Source organism: Oncorhynchus keta, chromosome 22, assembly GCF_023373465.1.
Source record: "Oncorhynchus keta strain PuntledgeMale-10-30-2019 chromosome 22, Oket_V2, whole genome shotgun sequence".
In the NCBI taxonomy this organism is placed as follows: Eukaryota; Metazoa; Chordata; class Actinopteri; order Salmoniformes; family Salmonidae; genus Oncorhynchus; species Oncorhynchus keta.
This window is the reverse complement of record NC_068442.1, coordinates 42,930,171-42,949,292: the sequence shown is the minus strand read 5'-3', so window position 1 is coordinate 42,949,292 and position 19,122 is coordinate 42,930,171. Positions and strand designations below refer to the sequence as shown.

General features: G+C 45.9%; 1 protein-coding gene across 2 annotated transcripts in view; it reads right to left on the bottom strand.

Moving 5' to 3' along the window:
- The window catches only part of LOC118400675 (inaD-like protein), a 309,349-nt gene that overhangs the window by 183,162 nt on the left and 107,065 nt on the right, over positions 1-19,122 (bottom strand). For both annotated transcript variants that reach the window (XM_052475280.1, XM_052475281.1), the window contains 2 exons: positions 10,770-10,979; positions 557-723 (listed from right to left, as the gene is read on the bottom strand). In XM_052475280.1, coding sequence (XP_052331240.1) covers positions 557-723; positions 10,770-10,979 — 377 coding nt within the window. The remainder of the gene's footprint in view (positions 1-556; positions 724-10,769; positions 10,980-19,122) is intronic.

Genomic DNA, 19,122 nt, shown 5'->3' with positions numbered 1-19,122 from the left:
CTTTGACTCATCACATACGCTGCTGCTACTGTTTATTATCAAACCTGTTGCCTTGTCAATTTATTCCTAGTTATATGTACATATCTACCTCAATTACCTGGTACCCCTGCACATCGACTCGGTACTTGTACCAAATCAAATCAAATGTCACATACAAATGTATGTTAATGCGAGTGTAGTGAAATGCTTGTGCTTCTAGTTCTGACCATGCAGTAATATCTAACAATTAATCTAACCTAACAATTTCACAACAACTACCTTATACTGCAAAATACTGCAGTTTCCTAGGAACGCGAGGCGGCCATCTCTGTCGGCGCCGGAATATAGCCACGTTATCATTACTCATTGTGTGTTTATTATTATGTGGTTTTAACTTTCTATTATTTCTCTATTTTCTTTCTCTCTGCATTGTTAGGAAGGCCCATAAGTAAGCATTTCACTGTTAGTCTACAGCTGCAGTTTACAAAGCATGTGACTAATATTTTTGGGATTGAGTGTTGGTATTTTGTAAAACATTTAAACCAATATTTGTATTCCGAAGAAGAGTGGTACTAACTCTGTGTCTGTGAGGATGAGTTCTGATCTTCCGTTCCTGGAGTCTGAGTCCGCCTCGCTGTCCCCAGTCTCCACCCAGGAATTCAAAGACTGACCTAGAGAGAGCTGATCAAAGAGGGCTCTGGACTCCAGCTTCTCCACAGTACCATCTCCACCTTCCTCCTTCACCTGTCAAGATGGCAAGACAAAATGGTTTCATCCTGTCCCCAGCCACACTCCCACCACCTTCTCCCTAAATAACAACGGTCAGCACTGTGAATGTATAGCAGTAACATGTTTAATATAATACTGACCCAATAAGCAACGGTGGTCTTCGTTCAACACCATAGTACCCTCAAAGCACATCACTAAGCTAAGGATCCTGGGACTAAACACCTCCCTCTGCAACTGGATCCTGGACTTCCTGACAGGCCGTCCCCAGCTGGTGAGGGTAGGTAGCAACACATCTGCCACGCTGATCCTCAACACTGGAGCCCCTCAGGGGTGCGTGCTCAGTCCCTTCCTGTACTTCCTGTTCACCCACGACTGCATGGCCAGGCACAACTCCAACACCATCATTAAGTTTGTAGACGACACAACAGTGGTAGGCATGATCACCGACAACAACGAGACAGCCTATAGGGAGGAGGTCAGAGACCTGGCCTGGTGGTGCCAGAATAACAACCTATCCCTCAACGTAACCAAGACTAAAGGAGATTATTGTGGACTACAGGAAAAGGAGAACTGAGCACGCCCCAATTCTCATCGACTGGGCTGTAGTGGAGCAGGGTGAGAGCTTCAAGTTCCTTGGTGTCCACATCAACAACACACTAGAATGGTCCAAACACACCAAGACGGTCGTGAAGAGGACACGACAAAGCCTATTCCAATGCTGCTACTCTCTGTTTATCATATATCCACAGTCACTTTAACTATACATTCATGTATATATGTACATACTACCTCAATTGGCCTGACCAACCAGTGCTCCCGCACTGTGGCTATCCGGGCTATCTGCATTGTGTCCCACCCACCACCCGCCAACCCCTCTTATACGCTACTGCTACTACTCTCTGTTCATCATATATGCATAGTCACTTTAGCCATATCTACATGTACATACTACCTCAATCAGCCTGACTAACCGGTGTCTGTATATAGCCTCGCTACTGTATATAGCCTCGCTACTGTATATAGCCTCACTACTGTATATAGCCCCTCTACTGTATATAGCCCCGCTACTGTATAGAGCCTCTCTACTGTATAGAGCCTCTCTACTGTATAGAGCCTCTACTGTATATAGCCTCTACTGTATAGAGCCTCTACTGTATAGAGCCTCTACTGTATATAGCCTCTCTACTGTATATAGCCTCTCTACTGTATATAGCCTCTCTACTGTATATAGCCTCTCTACTGTATATAGCCTCTACTGTATATAGCCTCTCTACTGTATATAGCCTCTCTACTGTATATAGCCTCTCCACTGTTTTTCACTGTCTTTTTACTGTTGTTTTTATTTCTTTACTTACCTATTGTTCACCTAATACCTTTTTTGCAATATTGGTTAGAGCCTGTAAATAAGCATTTCACTGTAAGGTCTACCTACACCTGTTGTATTTGGCGCACGTGACAAATAAACTTTGATTTGATTTGAGAGATTGACTAAAGTCTGGTGTGTTCCAGCTAGGCTGGAGTAAGTCTGCACACACTGCTGCCCCCTGTTGGCCAGCACTGATGTAGAGGTGGAAGCCAGACATCTGTCGTCTGACTTGCCAAGGCACAATACTGCAGAGGAGTAGAGCATTCACCTGCTCCTGAGCTCCAGAGAGGACTGTGGGGGGGGGGGACAGGGCCTCTGTTGACCCTCTCCCACTCTCCCCACGACGGTGGAGGTTTTCTTGGGTAGGAATCCACGGTTTGCCCCTGTCTACCATTCACATCCACCACGTCCTCCTCTTCCTCTTCATCCACTACCATTTCCCTCTCCTCTCCTGGTGGTCAGGGTAGGAGTTGGGGTGGGGTTAAAAGTCTTAGAGCTCAAGGTGGGAGTGGGGTCAAGGCAGGGATCAGAGGTGAGACATAGCGCGAGAATGCCACTGTCCAGGATCAGCTCGGTTTCGTCCTCCTTATGTCCAAGGACTTCTGGGAGGATGGAGCAATCGCCAAACCCCTGGAGAAACACACATTTGTGTTCCAGACATTCTAATGTACTGCAGTTGTATTGAGGAGTGACCCTGCAGTGCAGTTTCCTTTAACTTCAATAGATTGAATTGGGGCCCCAATGTTTTAGGAGAAATGTAAAGGAACAACTGGAGCTATGTCGTCACAATAGGTGCTTCTAATCAAATCAAAATGTATTTATATAGCCCTTCGTACATCAGCTGATATCTCAAAGTGCTGTACAGAAACCCAGCCTAAAACCCCAAACAGCAAGCAATGCATGTGTAGAAGCACTTTGGCTAGAAGCACGTTCAAGACCAACCCTGTCTGACTGAGAATGTTGTGCGTGTATATGTATGTATATATACCCTCTCTTGACACCAGAGTTCTCTTTTGATCTGAGAGGGATGTGGGATTGTACTCTAGTAATAATATATCTCCCTCTAAGTTTATTACTAGAGTACAATCCCACATCCCTCTCAGATCAAAAGAGAACTCTGATGTCAAGACAACCTGGCTGTTTTACGCAAACATACACACACACACACCAAAACTTGTGGTGGCCTAGCCAATCTCAGCCAGAGGTACTTAGGAGCTGTGTCCTTAGAACGCACTTAAGACATCCCGTGAAGCTGAGATAGTACTTTTATCACTGCTCTCCCCTCAGACCGTCCCGCCGACTCAGCGCCTTTCATCCCGAAAGGAGCTCTTCCCAACACCCAGACCCCCCCCCCCCCTGGACAATTTACAGTGAGAAATGTGCCGAGTCTAAAATCGTAATGGTACAATTAGTCTCATTTCTGGTGGATTTACAGCCGGCCGCCACTTTGACTCCCACGCGTCGCCATTACATCTTTACTCAAATTCAAGGGTAATATGAGACAGGGAGGGGGGGTAGAGATGAGAGAGAGCGAGGGAAATAACCTTAATGGCACAATTAGTCTCATTTCATTTCTGGTGGATTTACGGCTGACCGTCACTTTATTTCTCACGCGCCATCATTACATCTTTACTCAAATTTAAGTTAATATGGGACAGGGAGTGGGGGAGGGAGGGAGAGAAGAGAGAGCGAAAGAGAGGAGAGAAAGGAAAGAGAGAAAGAAAGGGTGTGGGAGGTAGTGAGAGAGAGGGAGAAAGAAAGAGAGAAAGAAAGAGTGTGGGAGGTAGTGAGAGAGAGGGAGAAAGAAAGAGAAAGAAAGAGAGAAAGAAAGAGTGTGGGAGGTAGTGAGAGAGAGGGAGAAAGAAAGAGAAAGAAAGAGTTTGGGAGGTAGTGAGAGAGAGGGAGAAAGAAAGTGTGGGAGGTAGTGAGAGAGAGGGAGAAAGAAAGAGAGAAAGAGGGTGGGAGGTAGTGAGAGAGAGGGAGAAAGAAAGAGAGAAAGAAAGAGTGTGGGAGGTAGTGAGAGAGAGGGAGAAAGAAAGAGAAAAAGAGGGTGGGAGGTAGTGAGAGAGGGAGAAAGAAAGAGAGAAAGAAAGAAAGAGTGTGGGAGGTAGTGAGAGAGAGGGAGAAAGAAAGAGAGAAAGAAAGAGTGTGGGAGGTAGTGAGAGAGAGGGAGAAAGAAAGAGAGAAAGAAAGAGTGTGGGAGGTAGTGAGAGAGAGGGAGAAAGAAAGAGAGAAAGAAAGAGTGTGGGAGGTAGTGAGAGAGAAAGAAAGTGTGGGAGGTAGTGAGAGAGAGGGAGAAAGAAAGAGAGAAAGAGGGTGGGAGGTAGTGAGAGAGAGGGAGAAAGAAAGAGAGAAAGAAAGAGTGTGGGAGGTAGTGAGAGAGAGGGAGAAAGAAAGAGAGAAAGAGAGTAGGATATATAGAAAGATAGAGAGGGTGGGAGGTAGTGAGAGAGGGAGAAAGAAAGAGAGAGGGAGAAAGAAAGAGTGTGGGAGGTAGTGAGAGAGAGGGAGAAAGAAAGAGAAAGAAAGAGTGTGGGAGGTAGTGAGAGAGAGGGAGAAAGAAAGAGAGAAAGAAAGAGAGAAAGAAAGAGTGTGGGAGGTAGTGAGAGAGAGGGAGAAAGAAAGAGAGAAAGAAAGAGTGTGGGAGGTAGTGAGAGAGAGGGAGAAAGAAAGAGAAAGAAAGAGAGAAAGAAAGAGTGTGGGAGGTAGTGAGAGAGAGGGAGAAAGAAAGAGAGAAAGAAAGAGTGTGGGAGGTAGTGAGAGAGAGGGAGAAAGAAAGTGTGGGAGGTAGTGAGAGAGAGGGAGAAAGAAAGAGAGAAAGAGGGTGGGAGGTAGTGAGAGAGAGGGAGAAAGAGAGAGAGAAAGAAAGAGTGTGGGAGGTAGTGAGAGAGAGGGAGAAAGAAAGAGAGAGGGTGGGAGGTAGTGAGAGAGAGGGAGAAAGAAAGAGAGAAAGAGGGTGGGAGGTAGTGAGAGAGGGAGAAAGAAAGAGAGAAAGAAAGAGTGTGGGAGGTAGTGAGAGAGAGGGAGAAAGAAAGAGAGAAAGAAAGAAAGAGTGTGGGAGGTAGTGAGAGAGAGGGAGAAAGAAAGAGAGAAAGAAAGAGTGTGGGAGGTAGTGAGAGAGAAAGAAAGTGTGGGAGGTAGTGAGAGAGAGGGAGAAAGAAAGAGAGAAAGAGGGTGGGAGGTAGTGAGAGAGAGGAGAAAGAAAGAGAGAAAGAAAGAGTGTGGGAGGTAGTGAGAGAGAGGGAGAAAGAAAGAGAGAAAGAGAGTAGGATATATAGAAAGATAGAGAGGGTGGGAGGTAGTGAGAGAGGGAGAAAGAAAGAGAGAGGGAGAAAGAAAGAGTGTGGGAGGTAGTGAGAGAGAGGGAGAAAGAAAGAGAAAGAAAGAGTGTGGGAGGTAGTGAGAGAGAGGGAGAAAGAAAGAGAGAAAGAAAGAAATAGTGTGGGAGGTAATGAGAGAGAGGGAGAAAGAAAGAGAGAAAGAAAGAGTGTGGGAGGTAGTGAGAGAGAGGGAGAAAGAAAGAGAGAGGGAGAAAGAAAGTGTGGGAGGTAGTGAGAGAGAGGGAGAAAGAAAGAGAGAGGGAGAAAGAAAGTGTGGGAGGTAGTGAGAGAGAGGGAGAAAGAAAGAGAGAAAGAAAGAGTGGGAGGTAGTGAGAGAGAGGGAGAAAGAAAGAGAGAAAGAAAGAGTGTGGGAGGTAGTGAGAGAGAGGGAGAAAGAAAGAGAGAAAGAAAGAGTGTGGGAGGTAGTGAGAGAGAGGGAGAAAGAAAGAGAGAAAGAAAGAGTGTGGGAGGTAGTGAGAGAGAGGGAGAAAGAAAGAGAGAAAGAAAGAGTGTGGGAGGTAGTGAGAGAGAGGGAGAAAGAAAGAGAGAAAGAAAGAGTGTGGGAGGTAGTGAGAGAGAGGGAGAAAGAAAGGAAGAAAGAGTGTGGGAGGTAGTGAGAGAGAGGGAGAAAGAAAGTGTGAGAGGTAGTGAGAGAGAGGGAGAAAGAAAGTGTGGGAGGTAGTGAGAGAGAGGGAGAAAGAAAGAGAGAAAGAGTGTGGGAGGTAGTGAGAGAGAGGGAGAAAGAAAGAGAGAAATAAAGAGTGTGGGAGGTAGTGAGAGAGAGGGAGAAAGAAAGAGAGAAAGAGGGTGGGAGGGAGTGAGAGAGAGGGAGAAAGAAAGAGAGAAAGAGGGTGGGAGGTAGTGAGAGAGTGGGAGATAGAAAGAGAGAAAGAGGGTGGGAGGTAGTGAGAGAGGGAGAAAGAAAGAGAGAAAGAAAGAGTGTGGGAGGTAGTGAGAGAGAGGGAGAAAGAAAGAGAGAAAGAAAGAGTGTGAGAGGTAGTGAGAGAGAGGGAGAAAGAAAGAGAGAAAGAAAGAGTGTGGGAGGTAATGAGAGAGAGGGAGAAAGAAAGAGAGAAAGAAAGAGTGTGGGAGGTAGTGAGAGAGAGGGAGAAAGAAAGAGAGAAAGAAAGAGTGTGGGAGGTAGTGAGAGAGAGGGAGAAAGAGAGAAAGAAAGAGTGTGGGAGGTAGTGAGAGAGAGGAGAAAGAAAGTGTGAGAGGTAGTGAGAGAGAGGGAGAAAGAAAGTGTGGGAGGTAGTGAGAGAGAGGGAGAAAGAAAGAGAGAAAGAGTGTGGGAGGTAGTGAGAGAGAGGGAGAAAGAAAGAGAGAAATAAAGAGTGTGGGAGGTAGTGAGAGAGAGGGAGAAAGAAAGAGAGAAAGAGGGTGGGAGGTAGTGAGAGAGAGGGAGAAAGAAAGAGAGAAAGAGGGTGGGAGGTAGTGAGAGAGAGGGAGAAAGAAAGAGAGAAAGAGGGTGGGAGGTAGTGAGAGAGGGAGAAAGAAAGAGAGAAAGAAAGAGTGTGGGAGGTAGTGAGAGAGGGGAGAAAGAAAGAGAGAAAGAAAGAGTGTGGGAGGTAGTGAGAGAGAGGGAGAAAGAAAGAGAGAAAGAAAGAGTGTGGGAGGTAGTGAGAGAGAAAGAAAGTGTGGGAGGTAGTGAGAGAGAGGGGAGAAAGAAAGAGAGAGAGAAAGAAAGAGTGTGGGAGGTAGTGAGAGAGGGAGAAAGAAAGAGAGAAAGAAAGAAAGAGAGAAAGAAAGAGTGTGGGAGGTAGTGAGAGAGGGAGAAAGAAAGAGAGAAAGAAAGAGTGTGGGAGGTAGTGAGAGAGAGGGAGCTTCCTGCCGTCCAGGACCTCGATACCAGGCGGTGTCAGAGGAAGGCTCTAAAAATGGTCAAAGACTCCAGCCACCCTGGTCATAGACTGTTCTCTCTGCTACTGCACGGTACCGATGCACCAAGTGTGGAACCAACAGGACCCTGAACAGCTTCTACCCTCAAGCCATAAGACTACTAAATAGTTAATCATATAGCTACCCGGACTATCTGCATTGACCCTATTTGCACTTTGACTCATCACATACGCTGCTGCTACTGTTTATTATCAAACCTGTTGCCTTGTCAATTTATTCCTAGTTATATGTACATATCTACCTCAATTACCTGGTACCCCTGCACATCGACTCGGTACTTGTACCAAATCAAATCAAATGTCACATACAAATGTATGTTAATGCGAGTGTAGTGAAATGCTTGTGCTTCTAGTTCCGACCATGCAGGAGAAAGAAAGAGAGGGAGAAAGAAAGAGAGAAAGAGGGTGGGAGGTAGTGAGAGAGGGAGAAAGAAAGAGAGAAAGAAAGAGTGTGGGAGGTAGTGAGAGAGGGGGAGAAAGAAAGAGAGAAAGAAAGAGTGGGAGGTAGTGAGAGAGAGGGAGAAAGAAAGAGAGAAAGAAAGAGTGTGGGAGGTAGTGAGAGAGAAAGAAAGTGTGGGAGGTAGTGAGAGAGAGGGAGAAAGAAAGAGAGAAAGAGGGTGGGAGGTAGTGAGAGAGAGGGAGAAAGAAAGAGAGAGAGAAAGAAAGAGTGTGGGAGGTAGTGAGAGAGAGGGAGAAAGAAAGGGAGAAAGAGGGTGGGAGGTAGTGAGAGAGAGGGAGAAAGAAAGAGAGAAAGAGGGTGGGAGGTAGTGAGAGAGTAGGAGATATAGAAAGATAGAGAGGGTGGGAGGTAGTGAGAGAGGGAGAAAGAAAGAAAGAAAGAGAGAAAGAAAGAGTGTGGGAGGTAGTGAGAGAGAGGGAGAAAGAAAGAGAGAAAGAAAGAGTGTGGGAGGTAGTGAGAGAGAGGGAGAAAGAAAGAGAGAAAGAAAGAGTGTGGGAGGTAGTGAGAGAGAGGGAGAAAGAAAGAGAGAAAGAAAGAGTGTGGGAGGTAGTGAGAGAGAGGGAGAAAGAAAGAGAGAAAGAAAGAGTGTGGGAGGTAGTGAGAGAGAGGGAGAAAGAAAGGGAGAAAGAGGGTGGGAGGTAGTGAGAGAGAGGGAGAAAGAAAGAGAGAAAGAGGGTGGGAGGTAGTGAGAGAGTAGGAGATATAGAAAGATAGAGAGGTGGGAGGTAGTGAGAGAGAGGGAGAAAGAAAGAAAGAAAGAGAGAAAGAAAGAGTGTGGGAGGTAGTGAGAGAGAGGGAGAAAGAAAGTGTGGGAGGTAGTGAGAGAGAGGGAGAAAGAAAGAGTGTGGGAGGTAGTGAGAGAGAGGGAGAAAGAAAGAGAGAAAGAGGGTGGGAGGTAGTGAGAGAGAGGGAGAAAGAAAGAGAGAAAGAGGGTGGGAGGTAGTGAGAGAGTAGGAGATATAGAAAGATAGAGAGGGTGGGAGGTAGTGAGAGAGAGGGAGAAAGAAAGAGAGAAAGAAAGAGTGTGGGAGGTAGTGAGAGAGAGGGAGAAAGAAAGTGTGGGAGGTAGTGAGAGAGAGGGAGAAAGAAAGAGAGAAAGAGGGTGGGAGGTAGTGAGAGAGAGGGAGAAAGAAAGAGAGAAAGAGGTTGGGAGGTAGTGAGAGAGTAGGAGATATAGAAAGATAGAGAGGGTGGGAGGTAGTGAGAGAGAGGGAGAAAGAAAGAGAGAAAGAAAGAGTGTGGGAGGTAGTGAGAGAGAGGGAGAAAGAAAGTGTGGGAGGTAGTGAGAGAGAGGGAGAAAGAAAGTGTGGGAGGTAGTGAGAGAGAGGGAGAAAGAAAGAGTGTGGGAGGTAGTGAGAGAGAGGGAGAAAGAAAGAGAGAAAGAAAGAGTGTGGGAGGTAGTGAGAGAGAGGGAGAAAGAAAGAGAGAAAGAAAGAGTGTGGGAGGTAGTGAGAGAGGGAGAAAGAAAGAGAGAAAGAGGGTGGGAGGTAGTAGAGAAAGAAAGAGAAAGAGGGTGGGAGAAAGAAAGAGAAAGAGGGTGGGAGGTAGTGAGAGAGAGGGAGAAAGAAAGAGAGAAAGAGGGTGGGAGGTAGTGAGAGAGAGGGAGAAAGAAAGAGAGAAAGAGGGTGGGAGGTAGTGAGAGAGAGGGAGAAAGAAAGAGAAAGAGAAGGTGGGAGGTAGTGAGAGAGAGGGAGAAAGAAAGAGAGAAAGAGGGTGGGAGGTAGTGAGAGAGAGGGAGAAAGAAAGAGAGAAAGAGGGTGGGAGGTAGTGAGAGAGAGGGAGAAAGAAAGAGAAAGAGAAGGTGGGAGGTAGTGAGAGAGTAGGAGATATGGAAAGATAGAGAGAGAGAGAGAGAGAGAGAGATGGGAGGGCTATGCATCACCTCTGTAGGGCTGCCTCAACAACTGTATTGATACCAGCACTTAGTGTGCTTGCTTCAGCGTCTATTCAGTCAAGTTGTAGTGACAACTTACATTGAGTGTACGAAACATTAGGAACACTTGCTCTATCCATGACAGACTGACCAGGTGAATCCAGGTGGTCTTCCCTTATTGATGTCACCTGTTAAATCCACTTCAATCAGTGTAGATGAAAGGACATCCAGCCAACTTGACACAACTGTGGGAAGCATTGGAGCCAACACGGGGGCCAGCATCCCTGTGGAACTCTTGACACCTTGTAGAGTCCATGCCCCAACAAATTGAGGCTGTTCTGAGGACAAACGGGGGTGCAACTCAATATTAGGAGGATGTTCCTAATGTTTTGTACATTCAGTGTATTTTGCCCTCCTACGGCCTCCTCCACGTCTCCTGATGTACTGGCCTGTCTCCTGTTAGTGCCTCCATGCTCTGGACACTACGCTGACAGACACAGCAAACTTGCCACAGCTCGCATCGATGTGCCATCCTGGATGAGCTGCACTACCTGAGCCACTTGTGTGGGTTGTAGACTCCGTCTCATGCTACCACTAGAGTGAAAGCACCGCCAGCATTCAAAAGTGACCAAACATCAGCCAGGAAGCATAGGAACTGAGAAGTGGTCTGTGGTTACCACCTGCAGAACCACTCCTTTATTGGGGGTGTCTTGCTAATTGCCTATAATTTCCACCTGTTGTCTATTCCATTTGCACAACAGCATGTGAAATTTATTGTCAATCAGTGTTGCTTCCTAAGTGGACAGTTTGATTTACCAGAAGTGTGATTGACTTGGAGTTACATTGTGTTGTTTAAGTGTTCCCGTTATTTTTTTGAGCAGTGTATATATAAAATAATATATATATATATATATATACTGTAGTACTAAGCTATTTCAGTATTCTTCAAAAAACTAAAAGGAAATCCAGACAATTGCTTGCATTGGGAAAAGTAAACAAAATAAACAAGAAATAGACGCACAAAATCAAAAAACACAAAGAAAACATTTGAAATGGTTGATTGAATGTGTAGATCATCTCTGTCAAATTCATATTCCTTTGGGACAATGAAGTTGTATTGTAAAGACCCTGATCCCTCACGTACCACCAGTGGCTTGCGGATGCCCAGGTAGACTGTTCCAGATGGGGCAGCATTCAGCACCTCCACAGCCTGGGACAGGCTCACCGTGTCCAGGTAGGTGTCGTTGACAAACACCAGCTGGTCCCCGGGGAGCATGTACCCATGGCGCTCTGCCACACTGCCAGGCACCAGGGAGCGGATGACGATGACCGAGCCTGCCCTGTCCAGAGGGTCCTGCAGAGGGCAACACAGGAAGTAGAAGTAGAAACACGTTAGAGTCCATGGAGCAGGTGGAGATACGTTTTTTATTATTTTTATTGAGGATGGGTCACTACCGAGACAAGGGTGTCATTTACAAGAGAGGCCTGTGAACATGAACACACACAATTTAATACACATCATGAAAGATAAAATACCAACACAATGAATACAACAAGATGAATCAAAACAAACAACTCTCACATATCACCTTCCTTACACTCCATCTAAACAAGCAAGTCTAATTTAAAATTTGAAGGCCATCCCATGAGCTGGGGGCATAAAATCTAAAAGCACTTTTCCTCAGGTCAGTGGAGACCCGCGGGACCTCCAGAAACAGCCAGTCCCGAGAGCAGATGAGCCAGTCCCGAGAGCAGATGAGCCAGTCCCGAGAGCAGATGAGCCAGTCCCGAGAGCAGATGAGCCAGTCCCGAGAGCAGATGAGCCAGTCCCGAGAGCAGATGAGCCAGTCCCGAGAGCAGATCAGCCAGTCCCGAGAGCAGATCAGCCAGTCCCGAGAGCAGATCAGCCAGTCCCGAGAGCAGATCAGCCAGTCCCGAGAGCAGATCAGCCAGTCCCGAGAGCAGATCAGCCAGTCCCGAGAGCAGATCAGCCAGTCCCGAGAGCAGATCAGCCAGTCCCGAGAGCAGATCAGCCAGTCCCTAGAGCAAATCAGCCAGTCCCGAGAGCAAATCAGCCAGTCCCGAGAGCAAATCAGCCAGTCCCGAGAGCAAATCAGCCAGTCCCGAGAGCAAATCAGCCAGTCCCGAGAGCAAATCAGCCAGTCCCGAGAGTAGATCAGCCAGTCCCGAGCAAATCAGCCAGTCCCGAGAGCAAATCAGCCAGTCCCGAGAGCAAATCAGCCAGTCCCGAGAGCAAATCAGCCAGTCCCGAGAGCAAATCAGCCAGTCCCGAGAGTAGATCTGCCAGTCCCGAGAGTAGATCTGAAAATGGCTGGATCTCCAATTTAAACGTTAAATGAGGTAGTATCTGAAGAACCAATTTATATACAAAACGTAGCCAATGCTGGGCCCTTCTGGTAGCCTAAGATTCCCCGGCAACAGAACTATACAAAACGCAGTGTAATAGACAATACAATGGTTTCAAAGGAACCCCGGTATGCCCTCTGTACCAGTACCGCCTGTATATCGTCTCGCTATTGTTATTTTACTGCTGCTCTTTAACTACTTGTTACTTTTATTTCTTAATCTTATTGGTATTTTGTTAACTGCATTGTTGGTTAGGGGCTTCTATGTAAGCCTTTCACTGTTGTATTCAGAGCATGTGACTAATAAAATGTAATTTGATTTGAAAACAGGCTGTCCTTCCTTCTACTTTCCAAAGTGAGGCATGATTTATTTCTATAAAAGAAACCAAATCTTGACTCAGCCTTTTTGTCAATTTTTCAACGTGTGTTTTAAAAGAGAGTTTAAATCGGCAATCCAAGTACTTATAATAGGAAACTTTGTCAATTTGGGGTCCTTTCAATGTGCAAATATGCAGGTCACTATTATGAGACCTAGAGAACAACATAAGCTTGGTTTTATTAGCATTTAGCACTAATTTAAGATGAGTGATTTTTGTATTGCGTCAAAACCATGCTGAAGGTCATGAATGGCACAGAAGTAAATAACTATAGGATCCACATAGAGATGAATGTTACAGGTTTTATCAGACAGACCAATATTATTTACAGAAATAGTGATGAAAACAGGCCCAAAAACTTTTCATAATATTGAGGACACTAGAATTGATGCCATCAGTAAGCACACATTGTGTCCTGTCCGCTCTTGAACCAATTGTAACATGCCTGATTTACACCCATTTCAGACAACCTTTGAACAAGGAAGAAATGGTGAACCATATGAAACACCTTGGACAGGTGAATAAATACAGCAGCACGTTGTTTTTTATTGTCTAAAACATATAACACATCATCTACGACAGGGATGGTCAACTTCAGTCCTCAGGGGACGGTGAGACGTCACACTTTTATTGTCTAAAACATATAACTCATCATCTATGACAGGGATGGTCAACTCCAGTCCTCAGGGGACAGAGAGACGTCACCCTTTTATTGTCTAAAACATATAACTCATCATCTATGACAGGGATGGTCAACTCCAGTCCTCAGGGGACGGTGAGATGTCACCCTTTTATTGTCTAAAACATATAACACATCATCTACGACAGGGATGGTCAACTCCAGTCCTCAGGGGACGGAGAGACGTCACCCTTTTATTGTCTAAAACATATAACACATCATCTACGACAGGGATGGTCAACTCCAGTCCTCAGGGGACAGAGAGACGTCACCCTTTTATTGTCTAAAACATATAACACATCATCTACGACAGGGATGGTCAACTCCAGTCCTCAGGGGACGGTGAGACGTCACCCTTTTATTGTCTAAAACATATAACACATCATCTACGACAGGGATGGTCAACTCCAGTCCTCAGGGGACAGAGAGACGTCACCCTTTTATTGTCTAAAACATATAACACATCATCTACGACAGGGATGGTCAACTCCAGTCCTCAGGGGACAGAGAGACGTCACCCTTTTATTGTCTAAAACATATAACACATCATCTATGACAGGGATGGTCAACTCCAGTCCTCAGGGGACGGTGAGACGTCACCCTTTTATTGTCTAAAACATATAACACATCATCTACGACAGGGATGGTCAACTCCAGTCCTCAGGGGACAGAGAGACGTCACCCTTTTATTGTCTAAAACATATAACACATCATCTACGACAGGGATGGTCAACTCCAGTCCTCAGGGGACAGAGAGACGTCACCCTTTTATTGTCTAAAACATATAACACATCATCTATGACAGGGATGGTCAACTCCAGTCCTCAGGGGACAGAGAGACGTCACCCTTTTATTGTCTAAAACATATAACTCATCATCTATGACAGGGATGGTCAACTCCAGTCCTCAGGGGACGGTGAGACGTCACCCTTTTATTGTCTAAAACATATAACTCATCATCTATGACAGGGATGGTCAACTCCAGTCCTCAGGGGACGGTGAGACGTCACACTTTTATTGTCTAAAACATATAACTCATCATCTATGACAGGGATGGTCAACTCCAGTCCTCAGGGGACGGTGAGACGTCACCCTTTTATTGTCTAAAACATATAACACATCATCTATGACAGGGATGGTCAACTCCAGTCCTCAGGGGACAGAGAGACGTCACCCTTTTATTGTCTAAAACATATAACTCATCATCTATGACAGGGATGGTCAACTCCAGTCCTCAGGGGACGGTGAGACGTCACCCTTTTATTGTCTAAAACATATAACACATCATCTACGACAGGGATGGTCAACTCCAGTCCTCAGGGGACGGTGAGACGTCACACTTTTATTGTCTAAAACATATAACTCATCATCTACGACAGGGATGGTCAACTCCAGTCCTCAGGGGACGGTGAGACGTCACCCTTTTATTGTCTAAAACATATAACACATCATCTATGACAGGGATGGTCAACTCCAGTCCTCAGGGGACGGTGAGACGTCACCCTTTTATTGTCTAAAACATATAACACATCATCTATGACAGGGATGGTCAACTCCAGTCCTCAGGGGACGGTGAGACGTCACCCTTTTATTGTCTAAAACATATAACACATCATCTACGACAGGGATGGTCAACTCCAGTCCTCAGGGGACGGTGAGACGTCACCCTTTTATTGTCTAAAACATATAACTCATCATCTATGACAGGGATGGTCAACTCCAGTCCTCAGGGGACAGAGAGACGTCACCCTTTTATTGTCTAAAACATATAACTCATCATCTATGACAGGGATGGTCAACTCCAGTCCTCAGGGGACGGTGAGACGTCACCCTTTTATTGTCTAAAACATATAACACATCATCTATGACAGGGATGGTCAACTCCAGTCCTCAGGGGACGGTGAGACGTCACCCTTTTATTGTCTAAAACATATAACTCATCATCTATGACAGGGATGGTCAACTCCAGTCCTCAGGGGACGGTGAGACGTCACCCTTTTATTGTCTAAAACATATAACACATCATCTACGACAGGGATGGTCAACTCCAGTCCTCAGGGGACGGAGAGACGTCACCCTTTTATTGTCTAAAACATATAACACATCATCTACGACAGGGATGGTCAACTCCAGTCCTCAGGGGACGGTGAGACGTCACACTTTTATTGTCTAAAACATATAACACATCATCTACGACAGGGATGGTCAACTCCAGTCCTCAGGGGACGGAGAGACGTCACCCTTTTATTGTCTAAAACATATAACTCATCATCTACGACAGGGATGGTCAACTCCAGTCCTCAGGGGACAGAGAGACGTCACCCTTTTATTGTCTAAAACATATAACACATCATCTACGACAGGGATGGTCAACTCCAGTCCTCATGGGACGGTGAGACGTCACACTTTGTCCACATCCCTAGAAAACACAGCTGATTAAACTAACTGAAGATCATGATTAGGTGATTATTGGATTGAGGTGTGTCAGCTGGGACTGGGGCAAAAGCGTGACACCAATCAGGCCTCCGACGACTGGAGTTGCCCATCCCTGGTCTAAGAGTGTAGACGCTGAAACACTGCTATGTCAAGGTCTAAAAACAGTCTGGTGCTGATTAAGTACACTGCTCAAAAGAATAAAGGGAACACTAAAATAACACATCCTAGATCTGAATGAATGAAATATTCTTATTAAATACTTTTTTCTTTACATAGTTGAATGTGCTGACAACAAAATCACACAAAAATTATCAATGGAAATCAAATTTATCAACCCATGGAGGTCTGGATTTGGTGTCACACTCAAAATTAAAGTGGAAAACCACACTACAGGCTGATCCAACTTTGATGTAATGTCCTTAAAACAAGTCAAAATGAGGCTCAGTAGTGTGTGTGGCCTCGGCGTGCCTGTATGACCTCCCTACAACGCCTGGGCATGCTCCTGATGAGGTGGCCGATGGTCTCCTGAGGGATCTCCTCTCAGACCTGGACTAAAGCATCCGCCAACTCCTGGACAGTCTGTGGTGCAACGTGGCGTTGGTGGATGGAGCGAGACATGATGTCCCAGATGTGCTCAATTGGATTCAGGTCTGGGGAACGGGCGGGCCAGTCCATAGCATCAATGCCTTCCTCTTACAGGAACTGCTGAAACACTCCAACCACATGAGGTCTAGCATTGTCTTGCATTAGGAGGAACCCAGGGCCAACCGCACCAGCATATGGTCTCACAAGGGGTCTGAGGATCTCATCTCGGTACCTAATGGCAGTCAGGCTACCTCTTGCGAGCACATGGAGGGCTGTGCTGCCCCCCCAAAGAAATGCCACCCCACACCATGACTGACCCACCGCCAAACCGGTCATGCTGGAGGATGTTGCAGGCAGCAGAACGTTCTCCACAGCGTCTCCAGACTCTGTCACATGTCGTGGTCCTTCTGTAGCTCAGTTGGTAGAGCATGGCGCTTGTAACGCCAGGGTAGTGGGTTCGATTCCGGGACCACCCATACGTAGAATGTATGCACACATGACTGTAAGTCGCTTTGGATAAAAGCGTCTGCTAAATGGCATATTATTATTATTATTACATGTGCTCAGTGTGAACCTGCTTTCATCTGTGAAGAGCACAGGGCGCCAGTGGCGATTTTGCCAATCTTGGTGTTCTCTGGCAAATGCCAAACGTCCTGCACGGTGTTGGGCTGTAAGCACAACCCCCACCTGTGGACGTCGGGCCCTCATACCACCCTCATGGAGTCTGTTTCTGACCGTTTGAGCAGACACATGCACATTTGTGGCCTGCTGGAGGTCATTTTGCAGGGCTCTGGCAGTGCTCCTCCTGCTCCTCCTTGCACAAAGGCGGAGGTAGCGGTCCTGCTGCTGGGTTGTTGCCCTCCTACGGCCTCCTCCACGTCTCCTGATGTACTGGCCTGTCTCCTGGTAGCGCCTCCATGCTCTGGACACTACGCTGACAGACACAGCAAACCTTCTTGCCACAGCTCGCATTGATGTGCCATCCTGGATGAGCTGCACTACCTGAGCCACTTGTGTGGGTTGTAGACTCAAGTCTCATGCTACCACTAGAGTGAAAGCACCGCCAGCATTCAAAAGTGACAAAAACATCAGCCAGGAAGCATAGGAACTGAGAAGTGGTCTGTGGTCCCCACCTGCAGAACCACTCCTTTATTGGGGGTGTCTTGCTAATTGCCTAAAATTTCCACCTGTTGTCTATTCCATTTCCATAACAGCATGTTACATTTATTGTCAATCAGTGTTGCTTCCTAAGTGGACAGTTTGATTTACCAGAAGTGTGATTGACTTGAAGTTACATTGTGTTGTTTAAGTGTTCCCTTTACTTTTTTGAGCAGTGTATATCATGAGAAGTTTAAAAAGAGATAAACAGGACTCTAAAACTCTAAAACAAGGCAAGATAGCTTGGAAATTGAACCGTAGTTATCCGAGTCAGAAGGATGGAGAACAGGGGGACAAGAAGAGAGAGAGAGACTGATAGCAAGAGAAAGAAAAGAAAGAAAGTAGAGAGAGACAGAGAGAAAGAGAGGAGAGTGAAAGAATGAGAGACATGACAAAGAACGAGAGAGTCAAAAGCATTGTTGACACTCGCGTGTTCACACTGACAAACAGTAAGGCACACGCACGTGAAGAAGAAACAGCAGTTCCAGAAAAGATGTCTCTGGGTCTGTCTTTCACACAAAATGTAACAGGTCTCTGACAGGTCACTTCACTAACAGTAACCACTAGCAACATGAGCCGTGTCCTTGAACAGTCCATAGCCAATAAAGCAAAGGAGATGAATGGAGCTGATCTGGGGAGTGTGTGTGTTCATGAGTGTGTGTGTGGCTACGTTCATGTATGTGTGTGTGTGGCTACGTTCATGTATATATGTATATATATATATATATATATATATATATATATATATATATATATATATATGTGTGTGTGTGTGTGTGTAACAGGAAAAAGGCTTGGCACCGCCAAACAAAACAAAGTCAGAAATCATCTGAAAGCAAAACACAGGCCATTTCATGGAGCCTCGAGACCTTCTGGGACTCCTTAGTTCCTATTAGCCACCAATGTGTTATGAGTACATTGTGCATTTATATGAGCTGCTATAAGGAGCTATGAGCTGTAATGACTGCTCACAGCAAGTCTTATGACACACTTGGCTACACCTTCTTCATGTGATGTACTATGAATGCAAATTGTATGCATTGAAAGTGTCAAGGTGGGAATTCATCAAACCCACACGTTTTCTATCAGACCTGGGTCGAAAACAGTTTTTGTGATCCTTGATATTGGCCTAGCTTGCCGCAGCATAATGGAACCAATGGAATAACCCCCAAAGTGCAAAACCCACTAATATAAATGAAGCTAACCTAAACTACTTAAAAGAAAAACCCTTTCCACACCCAGGTCTGGGTTGCTTGCTAGCCTGGCACTATGCTGAGCCATGGGGAAGTTGAGAGCACTAGCAGAAAGCTCTGTTTGGTACATTTATGGAATGGCCAAACACAGCCACACATCCCCTCTCAGGCCAAGTGTCACTGGTATCAATCACGGCCTGGACAGCCTGCGCCATAAAACTGTAATTCAGCACCAATTTAATGCCTCACACAATATACGACCCATATGGGCGGCTTTTTATGTGACGATCACCGATATAAAAGTGATTAACAAGTGGTTATTTATATAAAAACCAAAGCTATACAAGTGTAATTAGTGGGGAGAGTCAGGTACCAGTATGGGAAGATACAAGTCATTACCATCATGACTCTGTCCATGGAAGCAGCCGAGAAAGGGAGTGTGTGTGTTTGGTTGCAGCTCAATTGGAGTCACGTTCAAGGGCTTGCACAATCACACACACACACACACACACACACACACACACACACTTACTTGTATGTGCTGCATGCCAAGCAACCTGGTTCCAGAATGGCCACATCCAGATCTGACTTTATTTAACCAGGTCGGCCAGTTGAGAACAAGTTCTCATTTACAACTGCGACCTGGCCAGCGCCCTACACAGCTGCCTGCCACAAGATGAGGGAGTGTCTGACAGACCAACCA